General features: G+C 54.0%; 1 protein-coding gene across 1 annotated transcript in view; it reads right to left on the minus strand.

Moving 5' to 3' along the window:
- Positions 1-2,982: 2,982 nt before the first annotated feature.
- scrt2 (scratch family zinc finger 2) overlaps positions 2,983-25,075 on the minus strand; it is a 34,023-nt gene continuing 11,930 nt past the window's right edge. Inside the window, exon 2 of the mRNA XM_031904476.1 lies at positions 2,983-4,807. Within this exon, the coding sequence (XP_031760336.1) occupies positions 4,083-4,807 (725 nt within the window). The 3' untranslated portion in view covers positions 2,983-4,082. The remainder of the gene's footprint in view (positions 4,808-25,075) is intronic.

A 25,075-nucleotide genomic window follows, 5' to 3' on the forward strand; every position in this document is an offset into this window, starting at 1 on the left:
GGGCCCTACCCATGCGTAATACTGGCACAGTCAGGGCCCTACCCATGCATAATACTGGCACAGTCAGGGCCCTACCCATGCGTAATACTGGCACAGTCAGGGCCCTACCCATGCGTAATACTGGGGCAGTCAGGGTCCTACCCATGCGTATTACTGGCACAGTCAGGGCCCTACCCATGCGTAACACTGGCACAGTCAGGGCCCTACCCATGCGTAATACTGGCACAGTCAGGGCCCTACCCATGCGTAATACTGGCACAGTCAGGGCCCTACCCCATGCGTAATACTGGAGCAGTCAGGGCCCTACCCCATGCGTAATACTGGCGCAGTCAGGGCCCTACCCATGCGTAATACTGGCACAGTCAGGACCCTACCCATGCGTAATACTGGCACAGTCAGGGCCCTACCCATGCGTAATACTGGCACAGTCAGGGCCCTACCCATGCGTAATACTGGCGCAGTCAGGGCCCTACCCATGCGTAATACTGGCACAGTCAGGGCCCTACCCATGCGTAATACTGGCACAGTCAGGGCCCTACCCATGCGTAATACTGGTACAGTCAGGGCCCTACCCATGCGTATTACTGGCACAGTCAGGGCCCTACCCATGCGTAATACTGGCACAGTCAGGGCCCTACCCATGCGTATTACTGGCACAGTCAGGGCCCTACCCATGCGTAATACTGGCACAGTCAGGGCCCTACCCATGCGTATTACTGGCACAGTCAGGGCCCTACCCATGCGTAATACTGGCACAGTCAGGGCCCTACCCATGCGTATTACTGGCACAGTCAGGGCCCTACCCATGCGTAATACTGGCACAGTCAGGGCCCTACCCATGCGTAACACTGGCACAGTCAGGGCCCTACCCATGCGTATTACTGGCGCAGTCAGGGCCCTACCCATGAGTAATACTGGCACAGTCAGGGCCCTACCCATGCGTAACACTGGCACAGTCAGGGCCCTACCCATGTGTAACACTGGCACAGTCAGGGTCCTACCCATGCGTATTACTGGCGCAGTCAGGGCCCTACCCAATGCGTAATACTGGCACAGTCAGGGCCCTACCCATGCGTAACACTGGCACAGTCAGGGTCCTACCCATGCGTAATACTGGCACAGTCAGGGCCCTACCCATGCGTATTACTGGCGCAGTCAGGGCCCTACCCATGTGTATTGCTGGCACAGTCAGGGCCCTACCCATGCGTAATACTGGCACAGTCAGAGCCCTACCCATGCGTAATACTGGTACAGTCAGGGCCCTACCCATGCGTATTACTGGCACAGTCAGGGCCCTACCCATGCGTAATACTGGCACAGTCAGGGCCCTACCCATGCGTATTACTGGCACAGTCAGGGCCCTACCCATGCGTAATACTGGCACAGTCAGGGCCCTACCCATGCGTATTACTGGCACAGTCAGGGCCCTACCCATGCGTAATACTGGCACAGTCAGGGCCCTACCCATGCGTATTACTGGCACAGTCAGGGCCCTACCCATGCGTAATACTGGCACAGTCAGGGCCCTACCCATGCGTAACACTGGCACAGTCAGGGCCCTACCCATGCGTATTACTGGCGCAGTCAGGGCCCTACCCATGCGTAATACTGGCACAGTCAGGGCCCTACCCATGCGTAACACTGGCACAGTCAGGGCCCTACCCATGTGTAACACTGGCACAGTCAGGGTCCTACCCATGCGTATTACTGGCGCAGTCAGGGCCCTACCCAATGCGTAATACTGGCACAGTCAGGGCCCTACCCATGCGTAACACTGGCACAGTCAGGGTCCTACCCATGCGTAATACTGGCACAGTCAGGGCCCTACCCATGCGTATTACTGGCGCAGTCAGGGCCCTACCCATGTGTATTGCTGGCACAGTCAGGGCCCTACCCATGCGTAATACTGGCACAGTCAGAGCCCTACCCATGCGTAATACTGGCACAGTCAGGGCCCTACCCATGCGTATTACTGGCGCAGTCAGGGCCCTACCCATGTGTATTACTGGCACAGTCAGGGCCCTACCCATGCGTAATACTGGCACAGTCAGAGCCCTACCCATGCGTAATACTGGCACAGTCAGGGCCCTACCCATGCGTAATACTGGCACAGTCAGGGCCCTACCCATGCGTAACACTGGCACAGTCAGGGCCCTACCCATGCGTAATACTGGCACAGACAGAGCCCTACCCATGCGTAATACTGGTACAGTCAGGGCCCTACCCATGCGTAATACTGGTGCAGTCAGGGCCCTACCCATGAGTAATACTGGCACAGTCAGGGCCCTACCCATGCGTAACACTGGCACAGTCAGGGCCCTACCCATGCGTAACACTGGCACAGTCAGGGCCCTACCCATGCGTAATACTGGCGCAGTCAGGGCCCTACCCATGTGTATTACTGGCGCAGTCAGGGCCCTACCCATGCGTAATACTGGTGCAGTCAGGGCCCTACCCATGAGTAATACTGGCACAGTCAGGGCCCTACCCATGCGTAACACTGGCACAGTCAGGGCCCTACCCATGCGTAACACTGGCACAGTCAGGGCCCTACCCATGCGTAATACTGGCGCAGTCAGGGCCCTACCCATGTGTATTATTGGCGCAGTCAGGGCCCTACCCATGCGTAATACTGGCACAGTCAGGGCCCTACCCATGTGTAACAATGGCACAGTCAGGGCCCTATCCATGTGTAACAATGGCACAGTCAGGGCCCTACCCATGCGTATTACTGGCGCAGTCAGGGCCCTACCCATGCGTAATACTGGCACAGTCAGGGCCCTACCCATGTGTAACACTGGCACAGTCAGGGCCCTACCCATGAGTAACACTGGCACAGTCAGGGCCCTACCCATGAGTAATACTGGCACAGTCAGGGCCCTACCCATGTGTAACACTGGCACAGTCAGGGCCCTACCCATGTGTAACACTGGCACAGTCAGGGCCCTACCCATGTGTAACACTGGCACAGTCAGGGCCCTACCCATGCGTAACACTGGCACAGTCAGGGCCCTACCCATGAGTAATACTGGCACAGTCAGGGCCCTACCCATGCGTAATACTGGCGCAGTCAGGGCCTTTTGTTGTAATTGGGAAATATCTATGGTTTTCACTATTTCTTGCTCAAAACTGGGCAAAATGTGAGAACGAAACCAAAGCCATTTCCTACTTCCTGATCCCAAAGAGCAAAGACAAACAAAGCAGCAGCCAATGAAAAAGCCTCTGTATTCCTGATCCCAAAGAGCAAAGACAAACAATAGGCTCTGGTCAGGGGGACGGGAGGGGTTTATTTAGACAGAGGCTTTTCTGATTGGTTGGACTTTGCTCTTTGGGATCAGGAAGTAGAAAATGGCTGTAGTTTAGATATATATGAATAGCGTTGATGAACAGACACGTACGAGCCCTTGTAAGGAACATGGACTCCCCATGCATCTGGCCCAATAACACTGTGCTGGTCCTACTACCTACCTACCTACCTTCCCAATGTCCCTGGAGATGCTTTAGCGTGACCTGGGCCCCTCGCCCTCCCACCTCTCGTATTGGAAATCTACACAAGAGAGCACTGAAAGTGACCAACCGCAGGCCTTTCCCTGCCAACCAGCAACTAAAAAGCTAGAGAAACCCCAATGTACCCCTAGAAACCCGGCTGCCCCTGCGCCCCACCCTGCGCCCCAATATACCATAGAGGCCATGTTCTCTGACAGTTTTGACGTTAATACAAACCTATTCGTGTAAAATATTCCGCTATTCGTCATAACATAAATATTAACGCCAAAAGGGTCGGGGGGGGGAGCAGAACCTCGTCCCACCCAAGTCAATTAGTAGCAATTAGGAAGAACATGAACAAGTACCCGACTTCCATTTCAAAACCTAAATAAAGAGAGAGAATGCCAACCATGCCCACCCACTGCCAACCTCTCGCAGGAGGCTCCGTGCCCCCCGGGAAAGAAATTACCAGCACCGGGTTCCGCAGGTTGGTGACCGCGGGCAACAGAAAAGGTGAGTTTCCTTCCCCCGGGGGGCAGCTGTGATTCCGGAGCACCCAAAGGAGCTGGCGTTGGGCGGCGACGGTGTTGGGCGCCTCAGTCCTCCAGGGGGCTCATGGGGGGCACGGCTCCCTTGAAGCAGGCCGACTCGTAGTGCTTGTTTAGGTAGGACTTGAGCGCGAAGGTCTTGCTGCAGCGTTTGCACTTGTAGTGTTTGAAGGCCGAGTGGGTCTGCATGTGTGCGCGGAGGTTGGAGCGGTCGGCGAAGGCTTTGCCGCAGTGGGCGCAGCCGAAGGGCTTCTCCCCCGTGTGGGACCTCATGTGACCCTGAAGGAGCCACGGGCGGCTGAAGGCCTTTCCGCAGGTCTCACACTTGTGCTTGAGGTCGTGGGTGAGAAGGTGCATGGCCATGGCCGGCATGGACACGTAGACCTTGCCACAGGTGGGGCACTTCTTGGCGAGCTTGCTGTCCAGGCTGCGGTGGGTCTGCTTGTGGCGGCTCAGGTTGGAAGACGTGGCGTAGCTCTTGCCGCACTCGCTGCAGCTGTGCCTCTGGATAGAGCGCCCCCCGCTCAGCACCTTGCGCCGAGACCGCCCGTCCGTGATGAAGAAGGCGTCCACCGAGTAGCCCTCGCTGACGGCCGCGTCCCCGTTGATGTAGCCGCCGGTGATCTCAGAGCGAGGGCTGTCGGGGGGCTCCGAGTCCGCCGCTCCGTATTCGCTGTGAACCGTAGTGTAGAGTGCGTCTGGGGAGGGGACCTTGATGGCCCCGTCGCTGTCGCCATCGTAGACGGAAGGGGCGATGTATTCGCTGAGGTACCCTGCAACACACAACATGGCACAGTCACCCCAAAAATAGCAACCCCAAGTCATTTCTGTTGTGCCAGGCATAACCCAACTCAACTGGTATCATCCCAAAATATTACTGATGCGCCAGAATGGGGGACCTGACGCCAACGCACTGGGATGGAGGAAATGGGAGGGGGTGGTGCCATGCAGGAAGTGCAGAATGGACATTGAAAGTAACTGGCTGAGACATAAAGGCGGGGCAGGAACTATATGAGTGACAGCTGTGTGGGTAAATGTAAGGTAACTACCTGGGGGGTAACAATCTGCCCCCACTTATACCCTTAATAGGGCTGCACTGGGCAAATCCATATTGGGGGAGGAGCCGGGGGTAGTTGTGGGTAATATACTTGGCTGTAGCAAACAATGCCAGGCAGCAGCACTAAGGGCAAATAGGGTATTGAGCTGTATTATATGGGGTATAGATTCATGGGGGGGGGTTATACTTAGTGGTATAGAGAAAGTACAGAGAAGAGCGACTAAGCTGATAAAGGGAATGGGCTCAGTTATGGAGAAAGGCTGGCCCAGTTGGGATTGGTTACACTGGGGGGGGGGCAGTTAAGGGGGGGGGGTCACTATATATAAATATATAAGGGGGGGCAGTAATGAAATAGAGAAAGTACAGGGAAGAGCGATTAAGCTGATAAAGGGAATGGGCTCAGTTATGGGGAAAGGCTGGCCCAGTTGGGATTGGTTACACTGGGGGGGGGAAGGGGCAGTTAAGGGGGGGTCACTATATATAAATATATAAGGGGGGGCAGTAATGAAATAGAGAAAGTACAGGGAAGAGCGACTAAGCTGATAAAGGGAATGGGCTCAGTTATGGGGAAAGGCTGGCCCAGTTGGGATTGGTTACACTGGGGGGGGGGGCAGTTAAGGGGGGGTCACTATATATAAATATATAAGGGGGGGCAGTAATGAAATAGAGAAAGTACAGGGAAGAGCGACTAAGCTGATAAAGGGAATGGGCTCAGTTATGGGGAAAGGCTGGCCCAGTTGGGATTGGTTACACTGGGGGGGGGGGGCAGTTAAGGGGGGGTCACTATATATAAATATATAAGGGGGGGCAGTAATGAAATAGAGAAAGTACAGGGAAGAGCGACTAAGCTGATAAAGGGAATGGGCTCAGTTATGGGGAAAGGCTGGCCCAGTTGGGATTGGTTACACTGGGGGGGGGGCGGCAGTTAAGGGGGGGTCACTATATATAAATATATAAGGGGGGGGCAGTAATGAAATAGAGAAAGTACAGGGAAGAGCGACTAAGCTGATAAAGGGAATGGGCTCAGTTATGGGGAAAGGCTGGCCCAGTTGGGATTGGTTACACTGGGGGGGGGCAGTTAAGGGGGGGTCACTATATATATAAGGGGGGGCAGTAATGGGCTCAGTTCAATGCCAGTTCAGTTCCTATAAAGCTCAGTGACAAAGGATCCTTGAAATTTGTTTTCAAATGTTGCCAGCTGAGATTTATGAGACCCCCCCCCGGGGCAATTTCAGGCCCCCCCCCAGACAGAGTGACCTTGGGACAGTGAGACGTTATGGGATGAATGAGACTGCTGTTACTCAGAGTGAAAAGGAGACTGCTCTTTAGTCCCTGGGGAGACTCTCTCTGCGCTCACTCTCTCATTTCATTTACTGCAGAGTCTCTTGTCTCTCTCTCTGCCCAGCTGTCACTCTCCCGTCTCTTTCACTCAATTACTGGCTGGAACCTCATTTCTCCTAATCCCAAGGGGATCGTCAGAGGCGTTATTGTATATAGTGACCCCCCCCTTATATATTTATATATAGTGACCCCCCCCTAATATATTTATATATAGTGACCCCCCCCTAATATATTTATATATAGTGCCCCCCCCTTAACTGCCCCTTCCCCCCCCAGTGTAACCAATCCCAACTGGGCCAGCCTTTCCCCATAACTGAGCCCATTCCCTTTATCAGCTTAGTCGCTCTTCCCTGTACTTTCTCTATTTCATTACTGCCCCCCTTATATATTTATATATAGTGACCCCCCCTTAACTGCCCCTTCCCCCCCAGTGTAACCAATCCCAACTGGGCCAGCCTTTCCCCATAACTGAGCCCATTCCCTTATCAGCTTAGTCGCTCATCCCTGTACTTTCTCTATTTCATTACTGCCCCCCCTTATATATTTATATATAGTGACCCCCCCTTAACTGCCCCTTCCCCAGTGTAACCAATCCCAACTGGGCCAGCCTTTCCCCATAACTGAGCCCATTCCCTTTATCAGCTTAGTCGCTCTTCCCTGTACTTTCTCTATTTCATTACTGCCCCCCCTTATATATTTATATATAGTGACCCCCCCTTAACTGCCCCCCCCCCCCCAGTGTAACCAATCCCAACTGGGCCAGCCTTTCCCCATAACTGAGCCCATTCCCTTTATCAGCTTAGTCGCTCTTCCCTGTACTTTCTCTATTTCATTACTGCCCCCCCCTTATATATTTATATATAGTGACCCCCCCTTAACTGCCCCCCCCCCCCAGTGTAACCAATCCCAACTGGGCCAGCCTTCCCCATAACTGAGCCCATTCCCTTTATCAGCTTAGTCGCTCTTCCCTGTACTTTCTCTATTTCATTACTGCCCCCCCTTATTATATTTATATATAGTGACCCCCCCTTAACTGCCCCTTCCCCCCCCAGTGTAACCAATCCCAACTGGGCCAGCCTTTCCCCATAACTGAGCCCATTCCCTTTATCAGCTTAGTCGCTCTTCCCTCTACTTTCTCTATTTCATTACTGCCCCCCCTTATATATTTATATATAGTGACCCCCCCCTTAACTGCCCCTTCCCCAGTGTAACCAATCCCAACTGGGCCAGCCTTTCCCCATAACTGAGCCCATTCCCTTTATCAACTTAGTCGCTCTTCCCTGTACTTTCTCTATTTCATTACTGCCCCCCCTTATATATTTATATATAGTGACCCCCCCTTAACTGCCCCCCCCCCAGTGTAACCAATCCCAACTGGGCCAGCCTTTCCCCATAACTGAGCCCATTCCCTTTATCAACTTAGTCGCTCTTCCCTGTACTTTCTCTATTTCATTACTGCCCCCCCTTATATATTTATATATAGTGACCCCCCCATAACTGCCCCCCCCCCCCCAGTGTAACCAATCCCAACTGGGCCAGCCTTTCCCCATAACTGAGCCCATTCCCTTTATCAGCTTAGTCGCTCTTCCCTCTACTTTCTCTATTTCATTACTGCCCCCCCTTATATATTTATATATAGTGACCCCCCTTAACTGCCCCCCCCCCCAGTGTAACCAATCCCAATTGGGCCAGCCTTTCCCCATAACTGAGCCCATTCCCTTTATCAGCTTAGTCGCTCTTCCCTGTACTTTCTCTATTTCATTACTGCCCCCCCCTTATATATTTATATATAGTGACCCCCCCTTAACTGCCCCCCCCCCCAGTGTAACCAATCCCAACTGGGCCAGCCTTTCCCCATAACTGAGCCCATTCCCTTTATCAGCTTAGTCGCTCTTCCCTGTACTTTCTCTATTTCATTACTGCCCCCCCTTATATATTTATATATAGTGACCCCCCATAACTGCCCCTTCCCCAGTGTAACCAATCCCAACTGGGCCAGCCTTTCCCCATAACTGAGCCCATTCCCTTTATCAGCTTAGTCGCTCTTCCCTCTACTTTCTCTATTTCATTACTGCCCCCCTTATATATTTATATATAGTGACCCCCCCTTAACTGCCCCCCCCCCCCAGTGTAACCAATCCCAACTGGGCCAGCCTTTCCCCATAACTGAGCCCATTCCCTTTATCAGCTTAGTCGCTCTTCCCTGTACTTTCTCTATTTCATTACTGCCCCCCCTTATATATTTATATATAGTGACCCCCCCTAATATATTTATATATAGTGACCCCCCTTATATATTTATATATAGTGACCCCCCCTAATATATTTATATATAGTGACCCCCCCCTAATATATTTATATATAGTGACCCCCCCAATATATTTATATATAGTGACCCCCCCCTAATATATTTATATATAGTGACCCCCCTAATATATTTATATATAGTGACCCCCCCCAATATATTTATATATAGTGACCCCCCTTATATATTTATATATAGTGACCCCCCTTATATATTTATATATAGTGACCCCCCCTAATATATTTATATATAGTGACCCCCCCTTATATATTTATATATAGTGACCCCCCCTAATATATTTATATATAGTGACCCCCCCTAATATATTTATATATAGTGACCCCCCCAATATATTTATATATAGTGACCCCCCCCTAATATATTTATATATAGTGACCCCCCCTAATATATTTATATATAGTGACCCCCCCCTAATATATTTATATATAGTGACCCCCCCCAATATATTTATATATAGTGACCCCCCCCTTATATATTTATATATAGTGACCCCCCCCCTTATATATTTATATATAGTGACCCCCCCTTAACTGCCCCCCCCAGTGTAACCAATCCCAACTGGGCCAGCCTTTCCCCATAACTGAGCCCATTCCCTTTATCAGCTTAGTCGCTCTTCCCTGTACTTTCTCTATTTCATTACTGCCCCCCCTTATATATTTATATATAGTGACCCCCCCTTAACTGCCCCCCCCCCCCCAGTGTAACCAATCCCAACTGGGCCAGCCTTTCCCCATAACTGAGCCCATTCCCTTTATCAGCTTAGTCGCTCTTCCCTGTACTTTCTCTATTTCATTACTGCCCCCCCTTATATATTTATATATAGTGACCCCCCCTTAACTGCCCCCCCCCCCCCAGTGTAACCAATCCCAACTGGGCCAGCCTTTCCCCATAACTGAGCCCATTCCCTTTATCAGCTTAGTCGCTCTTCCCTGTACTTTCTCTATTTCATTACTGCCCCCCCTTATATATTTATATATAGTGACCCCCCCCTTAACTGCCCCCCCCCCCAGTGTAACCAATCCCAACTGGGCCAGCCTTTCCCCATAACTGAGCCCATTCCCTTTATCAGCTTAGTCGCTCTTCCCTGTACTTTCTCTATTTCATTACTGCCCCCCCTTATATATTTATATATAGTGACCCCCCCCTTAACTGCCCCCCCCCCCAGTGTAACCAATCCCAACTGGGCCAGCCTTTCCCCATAACTGAGCCCATTCCCTTTATCAGCTTAGTCGCTCTTCCCTGTACTTTCTCTATTTCATTACTGCCCCCCCCCTTATATATTTATATATAGTGACCCCCCCCTTAACTGCCCCCCCCCCAGTGTAACCAATCCCAACTGGGCCAGCCTTTCCCCATAACTGAGCCCATTCCCTTTATCAGCTTAGTCGCTCTTCCCTGTACTTTCTCTATTTCATTACTGCCCCCCCTTATATATTTATATATAGTGACCCCCCCCCCTTAACTGCCCCCCCCCCCCAGTGTAACCAATCCCAACTGGGCCAGCCTTTCCCCATAACTGAGCCCATTCCCTTTATCAGCTTAGTCGCTCTTCCCTGTACTTTCTCTATTTCATTACTGCCCCCCCTTATATATTTATATATAGTGACCCCCCCCCCTTAACTGCCCCCCCCCCCAGTGTAACCAATCCCAACTGGGCCAGCCTTTCCCCATAACTGAGCCCATTCCCTTTATCAGCTTAGTCACTCTTCCCTGTACTTTCTCTATTTCATTACTGCCCCCCCTTATATATTTATATATAGTGACCCCCCCTTAACTGCCCCCCCCCCCCCAGTGTAACCAATCCCAACTGGGCCAGCCTTTCCCCATAACTGAGCCCATTCCCTTTATCAGCTTAGTCGCTCTTCCCTGTACTTTCTCTATTTCATTACTGCCCCCCCTTATATATTTATATATAGTGACCCCCCCTTAACTGCCCCCCCCCCCCAGTGTAACCAATCCCAACTGGGCCAGCCTTTCCCCATAACTGAGCCCATTCCCTTTATCAGCTTAGTCGCTCTTCCCTGTACTTTCTCTATTTCATTACTGCCCCCCTTATATATTTATATATAGTGACCCCCCCTTAACTGCCCCCCCCCCCCCAGTGTAACCAATCCCAACTGGGCCAGCCTTTCCCCATAACTGAGCCCATTCCCTTTATCAGCTTAGTCGCTCTTCCCTGTACTTTCTCTATTTCATTACTGCCCCCCCTTATATATTTATATATAGTGACCCCCCCTTAACTGCCCCCCCCCCCCCCAGTGTAACCAATCCCAACTGGGCCAGCCTTTCCCCATAACTGAGCCCATTCCCTTTATCAGCTTAGTCGCTCTTCCCTGTACTTTCTCTATTTCATTACTGCCCCCCTTATATATTTATATATAGTGACCCCCCCCTTAACTGGCCCCCCAGTGTAACCAATCCCAACTGGGCCAGCCTTTCCCCATAACTGAGCCCATTCCCTTTATCAGCTTAGTCGCTCTTCCCTGTACTTTCTCTATTTCATTACTGCCCCCCTTATATATTTATATATAGTGACCCCCCCCCTTAACTGCCCCCCCCCCCCAGTGTAACCAATCCCAACTGGGCCAGCCTTTCCCCATAACTGAGCCCATTCCCTTTATCAGCTTAGTCGCTCTTCCCTGTACTTTCTCTATTTCATTACTGCCCCCCCCTTATATATTTATATATAGTGACCCCCCCCTTAACTGCCCCCCCCCCAGTGTAACCAATCCCAACTGGGCCAGCCTTTCCCCATAACTGAGCCCATTCCCTTTATCAGCTTAGTCGCTCTTCCCTGTACTTTCTCTATTTCATTACTGCCCCCCCTTATATATTTATATATAGTGACCCCCCCCCCTTAACTGCCCCCCCCCCCCAGTGTAACCAATCCCAACTGGGCCAGCCTTTCCCCATAACTGAGCCCATTCCCTTTATCAGCTTAGTCGCTCTTCCCTGTACTTTCTCTATTTCATTACTGCCCCCCCTTATATATTTATATATAGTGACCCCCCCCCCTTAACTGCCCCCCCCCCCAGTGTAACCAATCCCAACTGGGCCAGCCTTTCCCCATAACTGAGCCCATTCCCTTTATCAGCTTAGTCACTCTTCCCTGTACTTTCTCTATTTCATTACTGCCCCCCCTTATATATTTATATATAGTGACCCCCCTTAACTGCCCCCCCCCCCCCAGTGTAACCAATCCCAACTGGGCCAGCCTTTCCCCATAACTGAGCCCATTCCCTTTATCAGCTTAGTCGCTCTTCCCTGTACTTTCTCTATTTCATTACTGCCCCCCCTTATATATTTATATATAGTGACCCCCCTTAACTGCCCCCCCCCCCCAGTGTAACCAATCCCAACTGGGCCAGCCTTTCCCCATAACTGAGCCCATTCCCTTTATCAGCTTAGTCGCTCTTCCCTGTACTTTCTCTATTTCATTACTGCCCCCCCTTATATATTTATATATAGTGACCCCCCCTTAACTGCCCCCCCCCCCAGTGTAACCAATCCCAACTGGGCCAGCCTTTCCCCATAACTGAGCCCATTCCCTTTATCAGCTTAGTCACTCTTCCCTGTACTTTCTCTATTTCATTACTGCCCCCCCTTATATATTTATATATAGTGACCCCCCCCCTTAACTGCCCCCCCCAGTGTAACCAATCCCAACTGGGCCAGCCTTTCCCCATAACTGAGCCCATTCCCTTTATCAGCTTAGTCGCCACTTGCCGTACTTGCCACTCACACTCATGGGAGGGTACTTGCCACTCACACTCACGAGAGGGTACTTACACACTCACGGGAGGGTACTTGCCACTCACACTCACGGGAGGGTACTTACACACTCACACTCATGGGAGGGTACTTACACACTCACGGGAGGGTACTTACACACTCACACTCATGGGAGGGTACTTACACACTCACGGGAGGGTACTTACACACTCACACTCATGGGAGGGTACTTACACACTCACGGGAGGGTACTTACACACTCACACTCATGGGAGGGTACTTACACACTCACAGGAGGGTACTTACACACTCACACTCATGGGAGGGTACTTACACACTCACACTCATGGGAGGGTACTTACACACTCACAGGAGGGTACTTACACACTCACACTCATGGGAGGGTACTTACACACTCACACTCATGGGAGGGTACTTACACACTCACACTCATGGGAGGGTACTTACACACTCACGGGAGGGTACTTACACACTCACACTCATGGGAGGGTACTTACACACTCACGGGAGGGTTCTTACACACTCACACTCATGGGAGGGTACTTACACACTCACGGGAGGGTACTTACACACTCACACTCATGGGAGGGTACTTACACACTCACACTCATGGGAGGGTACTTACACACTCACGGGAGGGTACTTACACACTCACACTCATGGGAGGGTACTTACACACTCACACTCATGGGAGGGTACTTACACACTCACACTCATGGGAGGGTACTTACACACTCACACTCATGGGAGGGTACTTACACACTCACGGGAGGGTACTTACACACTCACACTCACGGGAGGGTACTTACACACTCACAGAGCTCTGTGACAAGCTGATTGTGCCCAGTCCCCCAGTGCAGCCCAGTTACTTGCCCCGGTTCCCTCCCTGTTCCAGTGTCAGCAGTTCCGACCCCCCCCCCCCCGTTTCCCCAGCTCAGCACATTTGCCCCCCCCCCCAGCCCTGCGCTACCAGATCTGTGACCCACTTTATAAGAAAACAATTCCATCTGAGTTGGGGGGGAGAGAGGGAAATGTGGGACCCCCGCCGGAGCCCCTTGCCCCCCAGTACCGCATCCTCTCCGCAATGTGCTGCGCCTCCCAGCGCTCAGGGGGTTAATTGTTCCTCTGCAAAACGGAATCCTGCGCAATCAGCGCATTTCCCAAAATAGCCTCCCGTCGGGGGTTTCTCTTCCCAAACAATGAGACCCCCCCTCCCTGCTGCTGCCATGGTAACGCCCCCCCATCCTGCGGGCTGCCAGCACTCAAGGTCAGCATTAATAGCCCCCACTGCATCCTGGGGAGGGCAATAAGGGGCAGAAGGCTGAATGGGTGCCCTTGGGGCAGATTAGGGGCAGCAGGGGTTAAACATTATCGCAGGATGCGCTGTACATGGGGGGGGGGGGATAGGGGTAACACTACCCAGGATGCACTGTACATGGGGGGGGATAGGGGTAACACTACCCAGGATGCACTGTACATGGGGGGGGGGGATAGGGGTAACACTACCCAGGATGCACTGTACATGGGGGGGGATAGGGGTAACACTACCCAGGATGCACTGTACATGGGGGGGGGATAGGGGTAACACTACCCAGGGTGCACTGTACATGGGGGGGGATAGGGGTAACACTACCCAGGATGCACTGTACATGGGGGGGATAGGGGTAACACTACCCAGGGTGCACTGTACATGGGGGGGGGGATAGGGGTAACACTACCCAGGATGCACTGTACATGGGGGGGGGGGATAGGGGTAACACTACCCAGGATGCACTGTACATGGGGGGGATAGGGGTAACACTACCCAGGATGCACTGTACATGGGGGGGGATAGGGGTAACACTACCCAGGATGCACTGTACATGGGGGGGGGATAGGGGTAACACTACCCAGGGTGCACTGTACATGGGGGGGGGATAGGGTAACACTACCCAGGATGCACTGTACATGGGGGGGATAGGGGTAACACTACCCAGGATGCACTGTACATGGGGGGGGATAGGGGTAACACTACCCAGGATGCACTGTACATGGGGGGGGGATAGGGGTAACACTACCCAGGGTGCACTGTACATGGGGGGGGATAGGGGTAACACTACCCAGGATGCACTGTACATGGGGGGGGGATAGGGGTAACACTACCCAGGATGCACTGTACATGGGGGGGGGGATAGGGGTAACACTACCCAGGATGCACTGTACATGGGGGGGGATAGGGGTAACACTACCCAGGATGCACTGTACATGGGGGGGATAGGGGTAACACTACCCAGGATGCACTGTACATGGGGGGGGGGATAGGGGTAACACTACCCAGGGTGCACTGTACATGGGGGGGGGATAGGGGTAACACTACCCAGGATGCACTGTACATGGGGGGGGATAGGGGTAACACTACCCAGGATGCACTGTACATGGGGGTGGGGGGATAGGGGTAACACTACCCAGGATGCACTGTACATGGGGGGGGGAGGATAGGGGTAACACTACCCAGGGTCCACTGTACATGGGGGGGGGGGGATAGGGGTAACACTACCCAGGATGCACTGTACATGGGGGGGGGAGGATAGGGGTAACACTACCCAGGGTCCACTGTACATGGGGGGGGGGGGATAGGGGTAACACTACCCAGGATGCACTGTACATGGGGGGGGGGGATAGGGGTAACACTACCCAGGATGCGCTGTACATGGGGGGGGGGGATAGGGGTAACACTACCCAGGATGCGCTGTACATGGGGGGGGGGATAGGGGTAACACTACCCAGGATGCACTGTACATGGGGGGGGATAGGGGTAACACTACCCAGGATGCACTGTACATGGGGGGGGGATAGGGGTAACACTACCCAGGATGCACTGTACATGGGGGGGGGATAGGGGTAACACTACCCAGGATGCGCTGTACATGGGGGGGGATAGGGGTAACACAACCCAGGATGCGCTGTACATGGGGGGGGGATAGGGGTAACACTACCCAGGATGCGCTGTACATGGGGGGGGGGATAGGGGTAACACTACCCAGGATGCGCTGTACATGGGGGGGGATAGGGGTAACACTACCCAGGATGCACTGTACATGGGGGGGGATAGGGGTAACACTACCCAGGATGCACTGTACATGGGGGGGGGGGATAGGGGTAACACTACCCAGGATGCACTGTACATGGGGGGGGGATAGGGGTAACACTACCCAGGATGCGCTGTACATGGGGGGGGGGATAGGGGTAACACTACCCAGGATGCGCTGTACATGGGGGGGGATAGGGGTAACACTACCCAGGATGCACTGTACATGGGGGGGGATAGGGGTAACACTACCCAGGATGCACTGTACATGGGGGGGGATAGGGGTAACACTACCCAGGATGCGCTATACATGGGGGGGGGATAGGGGTAACACTACCCAGGGTCCACTGTACATGGGGGGGGATAGGGGTAACACTACCCAGGATGCACTGTACATGGGGGGGGATAGGGGTAACACTACCCAGGATGCACTGTACATGGGGGGGGGATAGAGGTAACACTACCCAGGATGCGCTGTACATGGGGGGGGGATAGGGGTAACACTACCCAGGATGCACTGTACATGGGGGGGGGATAGGGGTAACACTACCCAGGATGCACTGTACATGGGGGGGGGGATAGGGGTAACACTACCCAGGGTCCACTGTACATGGGGGGGGGGGATAGGGGTAACACTACCCAGGATGCACTGTACATGGGGGGGATAGGGGTAACACTACCCAGGGTCCACTGTACATGGGGGGGGGGGGATAGGGGTAACACTACCCAGGATGCGCTGTACATGGGGGGGGATAGGGGTAACACTACCCAGGATGCGCTGTACATGGGGGGGGATAGGGGTAACACTACCCAGGATGCACTGTACATGGGGGGGGGATAGGGGTAACACTACCCAGGATGCGCTGTACATGGGGGGGGGATAGGGGTAACACTACCCAGGATGCACTGTACATGGGGGGGGGATAGGGGTAACACTACCCAGGATGTGCTGTACATGGGGGGGGGGATAGGGGTAACACTACCCAGGGTCCACTGTACATGGGGGGGGATAGGGGTAACACTACCCAGGATGCACTGTACATGGGGGGGGGATAGGGGTAACACTACCCAGGATGCGCTGTACATGGGGGGGGGGATAGGGGTAACACTACCCAGGATGCACTGTACATGGGGGGGGATAGGGGTAACACTACCCAGGATGCGCTGTACATGGGGGGGGGGATAGGGGTAACACTACCCAGGGTCTACTGTACATGGGGGGGGATAGGGGTAACACTACCCAGGATGCACTGTACATGGGGGGGGGGATAGGGGTAACACTACCCAGGATGCACTGTACATGGGGGGGGGATAGGGGTAACACTACCCAGGATGCGCTGTACATGGGGGGGGATAGGGGTAACACTACCCAGGATGCGCTGTACATGGGGGGGGGATAGGGGTAACACTACCCAGGATGCACTGTACATGGGGGGGGATAGGGGTAACACTACCCAGGATGCGCTGTACATGGGGGGGATAGGGGTAACACTACCCAGGATGCACTGTACATGGGGGGGGGGATAGGGGTAACACTACCCAGGGTCCACTGTACATGGGGGGGATAGGGGTAACACTACCCAGGATGCACTGTACATGGGGGGGGGATAGGGGTAACACTACCCAGGATGCACTGTACATGGGGGGGGGATAGGGGTAACACTACCCAGGATGCGCTATACATGGGGGGGGGGATATGGGTAACACTACCCAGGGTCCACTGTACATGGGGGGGGATAGGGGTAACACTACCCAGGATGCACTGTACATGGGGGGGGGATAGGGGTAACACTACCCAGGATGCACTGTACATGGGGGGGGGATAGGGGTAACACTACCCAGGATGCACTGTACATGGGGGGGGGATAGGGGTAACACTACCCAGGGTCCACTGTACATGGGGGGGGGGGGATAGGGGTAACACTACCCAGGATGCACTGTACATGGGGGGGGATAGGGGTAACACTACCCAGGGTCCACTGTACATGGGGGGGGGGATAGGGGTAACACTACCCAGGATGCACTGTACATGGGGGGGGGGATAGGGGTAACACTACCCAGGATGCACTGTACATGGGGGGGGGGATAGGGGTAACACTACCCAGGATGCACTGTACATGGGGGGGGATAGGGGTAACACTACCCAGGATGCACTGTACATGGGGGGGGGGGATAGGGGTAACACTACCCAGGATGCACTGTACATGGGGGGGGGGATAGGGGTAACACTACCCAGGATGCGCTGTACATGGGGGGGGATAGGGGTAACACTACCCAGGATGCACTGTACATGGGGGGGGATAGGGGTAACACTACCCAGGATGCACTGTACATGTGGAGGGGGGATAGGGGTAACACTACCCAGGATGCACTGTACATGTGGAGGGGGGATAGGGGTAACACTACCCAGGGTCCACTGTACATGGGGGGGGGATAGGGGTAACACTACCCAGGATGCACTGTACATGGGGGGGGGATAGGGGTAACACTACCCCAGGATGCACTGTACATGGGGGGGGGGGGATAGGGGTAACACTACCCAGGATGCACTGTACATGGGGGGGGGGATAGGGGTAACACTACCCAGGATGCGCTGTACATGGGGGGGGATAGGGGTAACACTACCCAGGATGCACTGTACATGGGGGGGGATAGGGGTAACACTACCCAGGATGCACTGTACATGTGGAGGGGGGATAGGGGTAACACTACCCAGGATGCACTGTACATGGGGGGGGATAGGGGTAACACTACCCAGGATGCGCTGTACATGGGGGGGGATAGGGGTAACACTACCCAGGATGCGCTGTACATGGGGGGGGGATAGGGGTAACACTACCCAGGGTCCACTGTACATGGGGGGGGGATAGGGGTAACACTACCCAGGATGCACTGTACATGGGGGGGGGGGATAGGGGTAACACTACCCAGGATGCGCTGTACATGGGGGGGGGATAGGGGTAACACTACCCAGGATGCACTGTACATGGGGGGGGATAGGGGTAACACTACCCTACCCAGGATGCACTGTACATGGGGGGGGGGGATAGGGGTAACACTACCCAGGATGCGCTGTACATGGGGGGGGGATAGGGGTAACACTACCCAGGATGCACTGTACATGGGGGGGATAGGGGTAACACTACCCAGGATGCACTGTACATGGGGGGGGGATAGGGGTAACACTACCCAGGATGTGCTGTACATGGGGGGGGGGGATAGGGGTAACACTACCCAGGATGCGCTGTACATGGGGGGGGATAGGGGTAACACTACCCAGGATGCACTGTACATGGGGGGGGGATAGGGGTAACACTACCCAGGATGCGCTGTACATGGGGGGGGGATAGGGGTAACACTACCCAGGATGCGCTGTACATGGGGGGGGATAGGGGTAACACTACCCAGGATGCGCTGTACATGGGGGGGGATAGGGGTAACACTACCCAGGATGTGCTGTACATGGGGGGGGGATAGGGGTAACACTACCCAGGGTCCACTGTACATGGGGGGGGATAGGGGTAACACTACCCAGGATGCACTGTACATGGGGTGGGGATAGGGGTAACACTACCCAGGATGCGCTGTACATGGGGGGGGGGATAGGGGTAACACTACCCAGGATGCACTGTACATGGGGGGGGGATAGGGGTAACACTACCCAGGATGCGCTGTACATGGGGGGGGGATAGGGGTAACACTACCCAGGATGCACTGTACATGGGGGGGGATAGGGGTAACACTACCCAGGATGCGCTGTACATGGGGGGGGGATAGGGGTAACACTACCCAGGGTCCACTGTACATGGGGGGGGATAGGGTAACACTACCCAGGATGCACTGTACATGGGGGGGGGATAGGGGTAACACTACCCAGGATGCACTGTACATGGGGGGGGATAGGGGTAACACTACCCAGGATGCGCTGTACATGGGGGGGGGATAGGGGTAACACTACCCAGGATGCACTGTACATGGGGGGGGATAGGGGTAACACTACCCAGGATGCGCTGTACATGGGGGGGGGGATAGGGGTAACACTACCCAGGGTCCACTGTACATGGGGGGGATAGGGGTAACACTACCCAGGATGCACTGTACATGGGGGGGGGATAGGGTAACACTACCCAGGATGCACTGTACATGGGGGGGGGATAGGGTAACACTACCCAGGATGCGCTGTACATGGGGGGGGGGATAGGGTAACACTACCCAGGATGCACTGTACATGGGGGGGATAGGGTAACACTACCCAGGATGCACTGTACATGGGGGGGGGATAGGGGTAACACTACCCAGGGTCCACTGTACATGGGGGGGATAGGGGTAACACTACCCAGGATGCACTGTACATGGGGGGGGATAGGGGTAACACTACCCAGGATGCACTGTACATGGGGGGGATAGGGGTAACACTACCCAGGATGCACTGTACATGGGGGGGGGATAGGGGTAACACTACCCAGGATGCACTGTACATGGGGGGGATAGGGGTAACACTACCCAGGATGCACTGTACATGGGGGGGATAGGGGTAACACTACCCAGGATGCACTGTACATGGGGGGGATAGGGGTAACACTACCCAGGATGCGCTGTACATGGGGGGGGGGATAGGGGTAACACTACCCAGGATGCACTGTACATGGGGGGGGATAGGGGTAACACTACCCAGGATGCACTGTACATGGGGGGGGATAGGGGTAACACTACCCAGGATGCACTGTACATGGGGGGGATAGGGGTAACACTACCCAGGATGCGCTGTACATGGGGGGAGGATAGGGGTAACACTACCCAGGATGCGCTGTACATGGGGGGGGATAGGGGTAACACTACCCAGGATGCACTGTACATGGGGGGGATAGGGGTAACACTACCCAGGATGCACTGTACATGGGGGGGATAGGGGTAACACTACCCAGGATGCACTGTACATGGGGGGGATAGGGGTAACACTACCCAGGATGCACTGTACATGGGGGGGGATAGGGGTAACACTACCCAGGATGCACTGTACATGGGGGGGGATAGGGGTAACACTACCCAGGATGCACTGTACATGGGGGGATAGGGGTAACACTACCCAGGATGCGCTGTACATGGGGGGAGGATAGGGGTAACACTACCCAGGATGCACTGTACATGGGGGGGGGGATAGGGGTAACACTACCCAGGATGCGCTGTACATGGGGGGGGGATAGGGGTAACACTACCCAGGATGCACTGTACATGGGGGGAGGATAGGGGTAACACTACCCAGGATGCACTGTACATGGGGGGGATAGGGGTAACACTACCCAGGATGCACTGTACATGGGGGGGGGATAGGGGTAACACTACCCAGGATGCACTGTACATGGGGGGGGATAGGGGTAACACTACCCAGGATGCGCTGTACATGGGGGGGGGGGATAGGGGTAACACTACCCAGGATGCACTGTACATGGGGGGGGATAGGGGTAACACTACCCAGGATGCACTGTACATGGGGGGGGGGATAGGGGTAACACTACCCAGGATGCGCTGTACATGGGGGGGGGGATAGGGGTAACACTACCCAGGATGCACTGTACATGGGGGGGGATAGGGGTAACACTACCCAGGATGCACTGTACATGGGGGGGGATAGGGGTAACACTACCCAGGATGCACTGTACATGGGGGGGATAGGGGTAACACTACCCAGGATGCGCTGTACATGGGGGGAGGATAGGGTAACACTACCCAGGATGCGCTGTACATGGGGGGGGATAGGGGTAACACTTCCCTGGGTCCACTGTACATGGGGGGGGGGGGATAGGGGTAACACTACCCAGGATGCACTGTACATGGGGGGGGGATAGGGGTAACACTACCCAGGATGCACTGTACATGGGGGGGGATAGGGGTAACACTACCCAGGATGCACTGTACATGGGGGGGGATAGGGGTAACACTACCCAGGATGCACTGTACATGGGGGGGGATAGGGGTAACACTACCCAGGATGCGCTGTACATGGGGGGGGGGGGGGATAGGGGTAACACTACCCAGGATGCACTGTACATGGGGGGGGATAGGGGTAACACTACCCAGGATGCACTGTACATGGGGGGGGATAGGGGTAACACTACCCAGGATGCGCTGTACATGGGGGGGGATAGGGGTAACACTACCCAGGATGCACTGTACATGGGGGAGGATAGGGGTAACACTACCCAGGATGCGCTGTACATGGGGGGGGGATAGGGGTAACACTACCCTGGGTCCACTGTACATGGGGGGGGGGGGGATAGGGGTAACACTACCCAGGATGCACTGTACATGGGGGGGGATAGGGGTAACACTACCCAGGATGCGCTGTACATGGGGGGGGGGGGATAGGGGTAACACTACCCAGGATGCACTGTACATGGGGGGGATAGGGGTAACACTACCCAGGATGCACTGTACATGGGGGGGGGGATAGGGGTAACACTACCCAGGATGCACTGTACATGGGGGGGATAGGGGTAACACTACCCAGGATGCACTGTACATGGGGGGGATAGGGGTAACACTACCCAGGATGCACTGTACATGGGGGGGGGATAGGGGTAACACTACCAGGATGCACTGTACAATGGGGGGGATAGGGGTAACACTACCCAGGATGCACTGTACATGGGGGGGATAGGGGTAACACTACCCAGGATGCACTGTACATGGGGGGGGGATAGGGGTAACACTACCCAGGATGCACTGTACATGGGGGGGGGATAGGGGTAACACTACCCAGGATGCACTGTACATGGGGGGGGGATAGGGGTAACACTACCCAGGGTCCACTGTACATGGGGGGGGATAGGGGTAACACTACCCAGGATGCACTGTACATGGGGGGGGATAGGGGTAACACTACCCAGGATGCACTGTACATGGGGGGGGGGGTTAAGGGTAACACTACCCAGGATGCACTGTACATGGGGGAGGGTAGGGGTAACACTACCCAGGGTCCACTGTACATGTGGTGGGTGGGGGTAACATTACCCAGTGTCAAGTGTACATGGGGGGGATAAGGGTAACACTACCCTGGGTCCACTGTACATGGGGGGGGTGGAAAGGGGTAACACTACCCAGGATGCACTGTACATGGGGGGGATAGGGGTAACACTACCCAGGATGCACTGTACATGGGGGGGATAGGGGTAAGACTACCCAGGGTCCACTGTACATAGGGTGGGGGATAGGGGTAACACTACCCAGGATGCACTGTACATGGGGGGGGATAGGGGTAACACTACCCAGGGTCCACTGTACATGTGGTGGGTGGGGTAACATTACCCAGTGTCAAGTGTACATGGGGGGGATAAGGGTAACACTACCCTGGGTCCACTGTACAGGGGGGGGTGGAAAGGGGTAACACTACCCAGGATGCACTGTACATGGGGGGGGATAGGGGTAACACTACCCAGGATGCACTGTACATGGGGGGGATAGGGGTAAGACTACCCAGGGTCCACTGTACATAGGGTGGGGGATAGGGGTAACACTACCCAGGATGCACTGTACATGGGGGGGATAGGGGTAACACTACCCAGGGTCCACTGTACATGTGGTGGGTGGGGGTAACATTACCCAGTGTCAAGTGTACATGGGGGGGATAAGGGTAACACTACCCTGGGTCCACTGTACATGGGGGGGGTGGAAAGGGGTAACACTACCCAGGGTCCACTCTACATGGGGGGGATAGGGGCCTTCTTATTATACTGTGTTCCCCTACTGGAAGGGAGCACAATGTGCCTCTACAAGAAAAGTTGGGCCTCCTTATTATACTGTGTTCCCCTACTGGAAGAGGGCACCATGTACCTCTACAAGAATAGATGGACCTCCTTATTATACTGTGTTCCCCTACTGGAAGGGAGCACCATGTACCTCTACAAGAATAGATGGGCCTCCTTATCATACTGTGTTCCCCTACTGGAAGGGAGCACCATGTACCTCTACAAGAATAGATGGGCCTCCTTATTATACTGTGTTCAATACTGGAAGAGGGCACCATATACCTCTACAAGAATAGATGGGCCTCCTTATTATACTGTGTTCCCCTATTGGAAGAGGGCACCATGTGCCTCTACAAGAATAGATGGGCCTCCTTATTATACTGTGTTCCCCTACTGGAATAGGGCACCATGTATCTCTACAAGAATAGTTGGGCCTCCTTATTATACTGTGTTCCCCTACTGGAATAGGGCACCATGTACCTCTACAAGAATAGATGGGCCTCCTTATTATACTGTGTTCCCCTACTGGAAGAGGGCACCATGTACCTCTACAAGAATAGATGGGCCTCCTTATAATACTGTGTTCCCCTACTGGAATAGGGCACCATGTACCTCTACAAGAATAGATGGGCCTCCTTATTATACTGTGTTCCCCTACTGGAAGAGGGCACCATGTACCTCTACAAGAATAGTTGGGCCTCCTTAATATACTGTGTTCCCCTACTCTAAGAGGGCACCATGTACCTCTACAAGAATAGATGGGCCTCCTTATTATATGTGTTCCCCTACTGGAAGGCCACATGTACCTCTACAAGAATAGATGGGCCTCCTTATTATACTGTGTTCCCCTACTGGAAGAGGGCACCATGTACCTCTACAAGAATAGTTGGGCCTCCTTAATATACTGTGTTCCCCTACTCTAAGAGGGCACCATGTACCTCTACAAGAATAGATGGGCCTCCTTATTATATGTGTTCCCCTACTGGAAGGCCACATGTACCTCTACAAGAATAGAAGGGCCTCTTATTATACTTTGTCCCTCAACTTGAAGGGGGCACCATGTACCTCTATAAGAATAGATGGCCCCCCCTTATTATACTGTGTTCCCCTACTGGAAGGGGGCAACTTGTACCTCTATAAGAATAGTTGGGCCTCCTTATTATATGTGTTCCCCTACTGGAAGGGGGCACCATGTACCTCTACAAGAATAGTTGGGCCTCCTTATTATATGTGTTCCCCTACTGGAAGGGGGCACCATGTACCTCTACAAGAATAGTTGGGCCTCCTTATTATATGTGTTCCCCTACTGGAAGGGGGCACCATGTACCTCTACAAGAATAGATGCCCCCACTTATTATACTGTGTTCCCCTACTGGAAGGGGCACCATGTACCTCTACAAGAATAGATGGGCCTCCTTATTATACTGTGTTCCCCTACTGGAAGGGGCACCATGTACCTCTACAAGAATAGATGGGCCTCCTTATTATACTGTGTTCCCCTACTGGAATAGGGCACCATGTACCTCTACAAGAATAGATGGGCCTCCTTATTATACTGTGTTCCCCTACTGGAAGGGGGCACCATGTACCTCTATAAGAATAGATGGCCCCCCTTATTATACTGTGTTCCCCTACTGGAAGGGGGCACCATGTGCCTCTACAAGAATAGATGGGCCTCCTTATTATACTGTGTTCCCCTACTGGAATAGGGCACCATGTACCTCTACAAGAATAGTTGGGCCTCCTTATTAT

The sequence above is a fragment of the Xenopus tropicalis genome, chromosome 6, assembly GCF_000004195.4.
Source record: "Xenopus tropicalis strain Nigerian chromosome 6, UCB_Xtro_10.0, whole genome shotgun sequence".
In the NCBI taxonomy this organism is placed as follows: Eukaryota; Metazoa; Chordata; class Amphibia; order Anura; family Pipidae; genus Xenopus; species Xenopus tropicalis.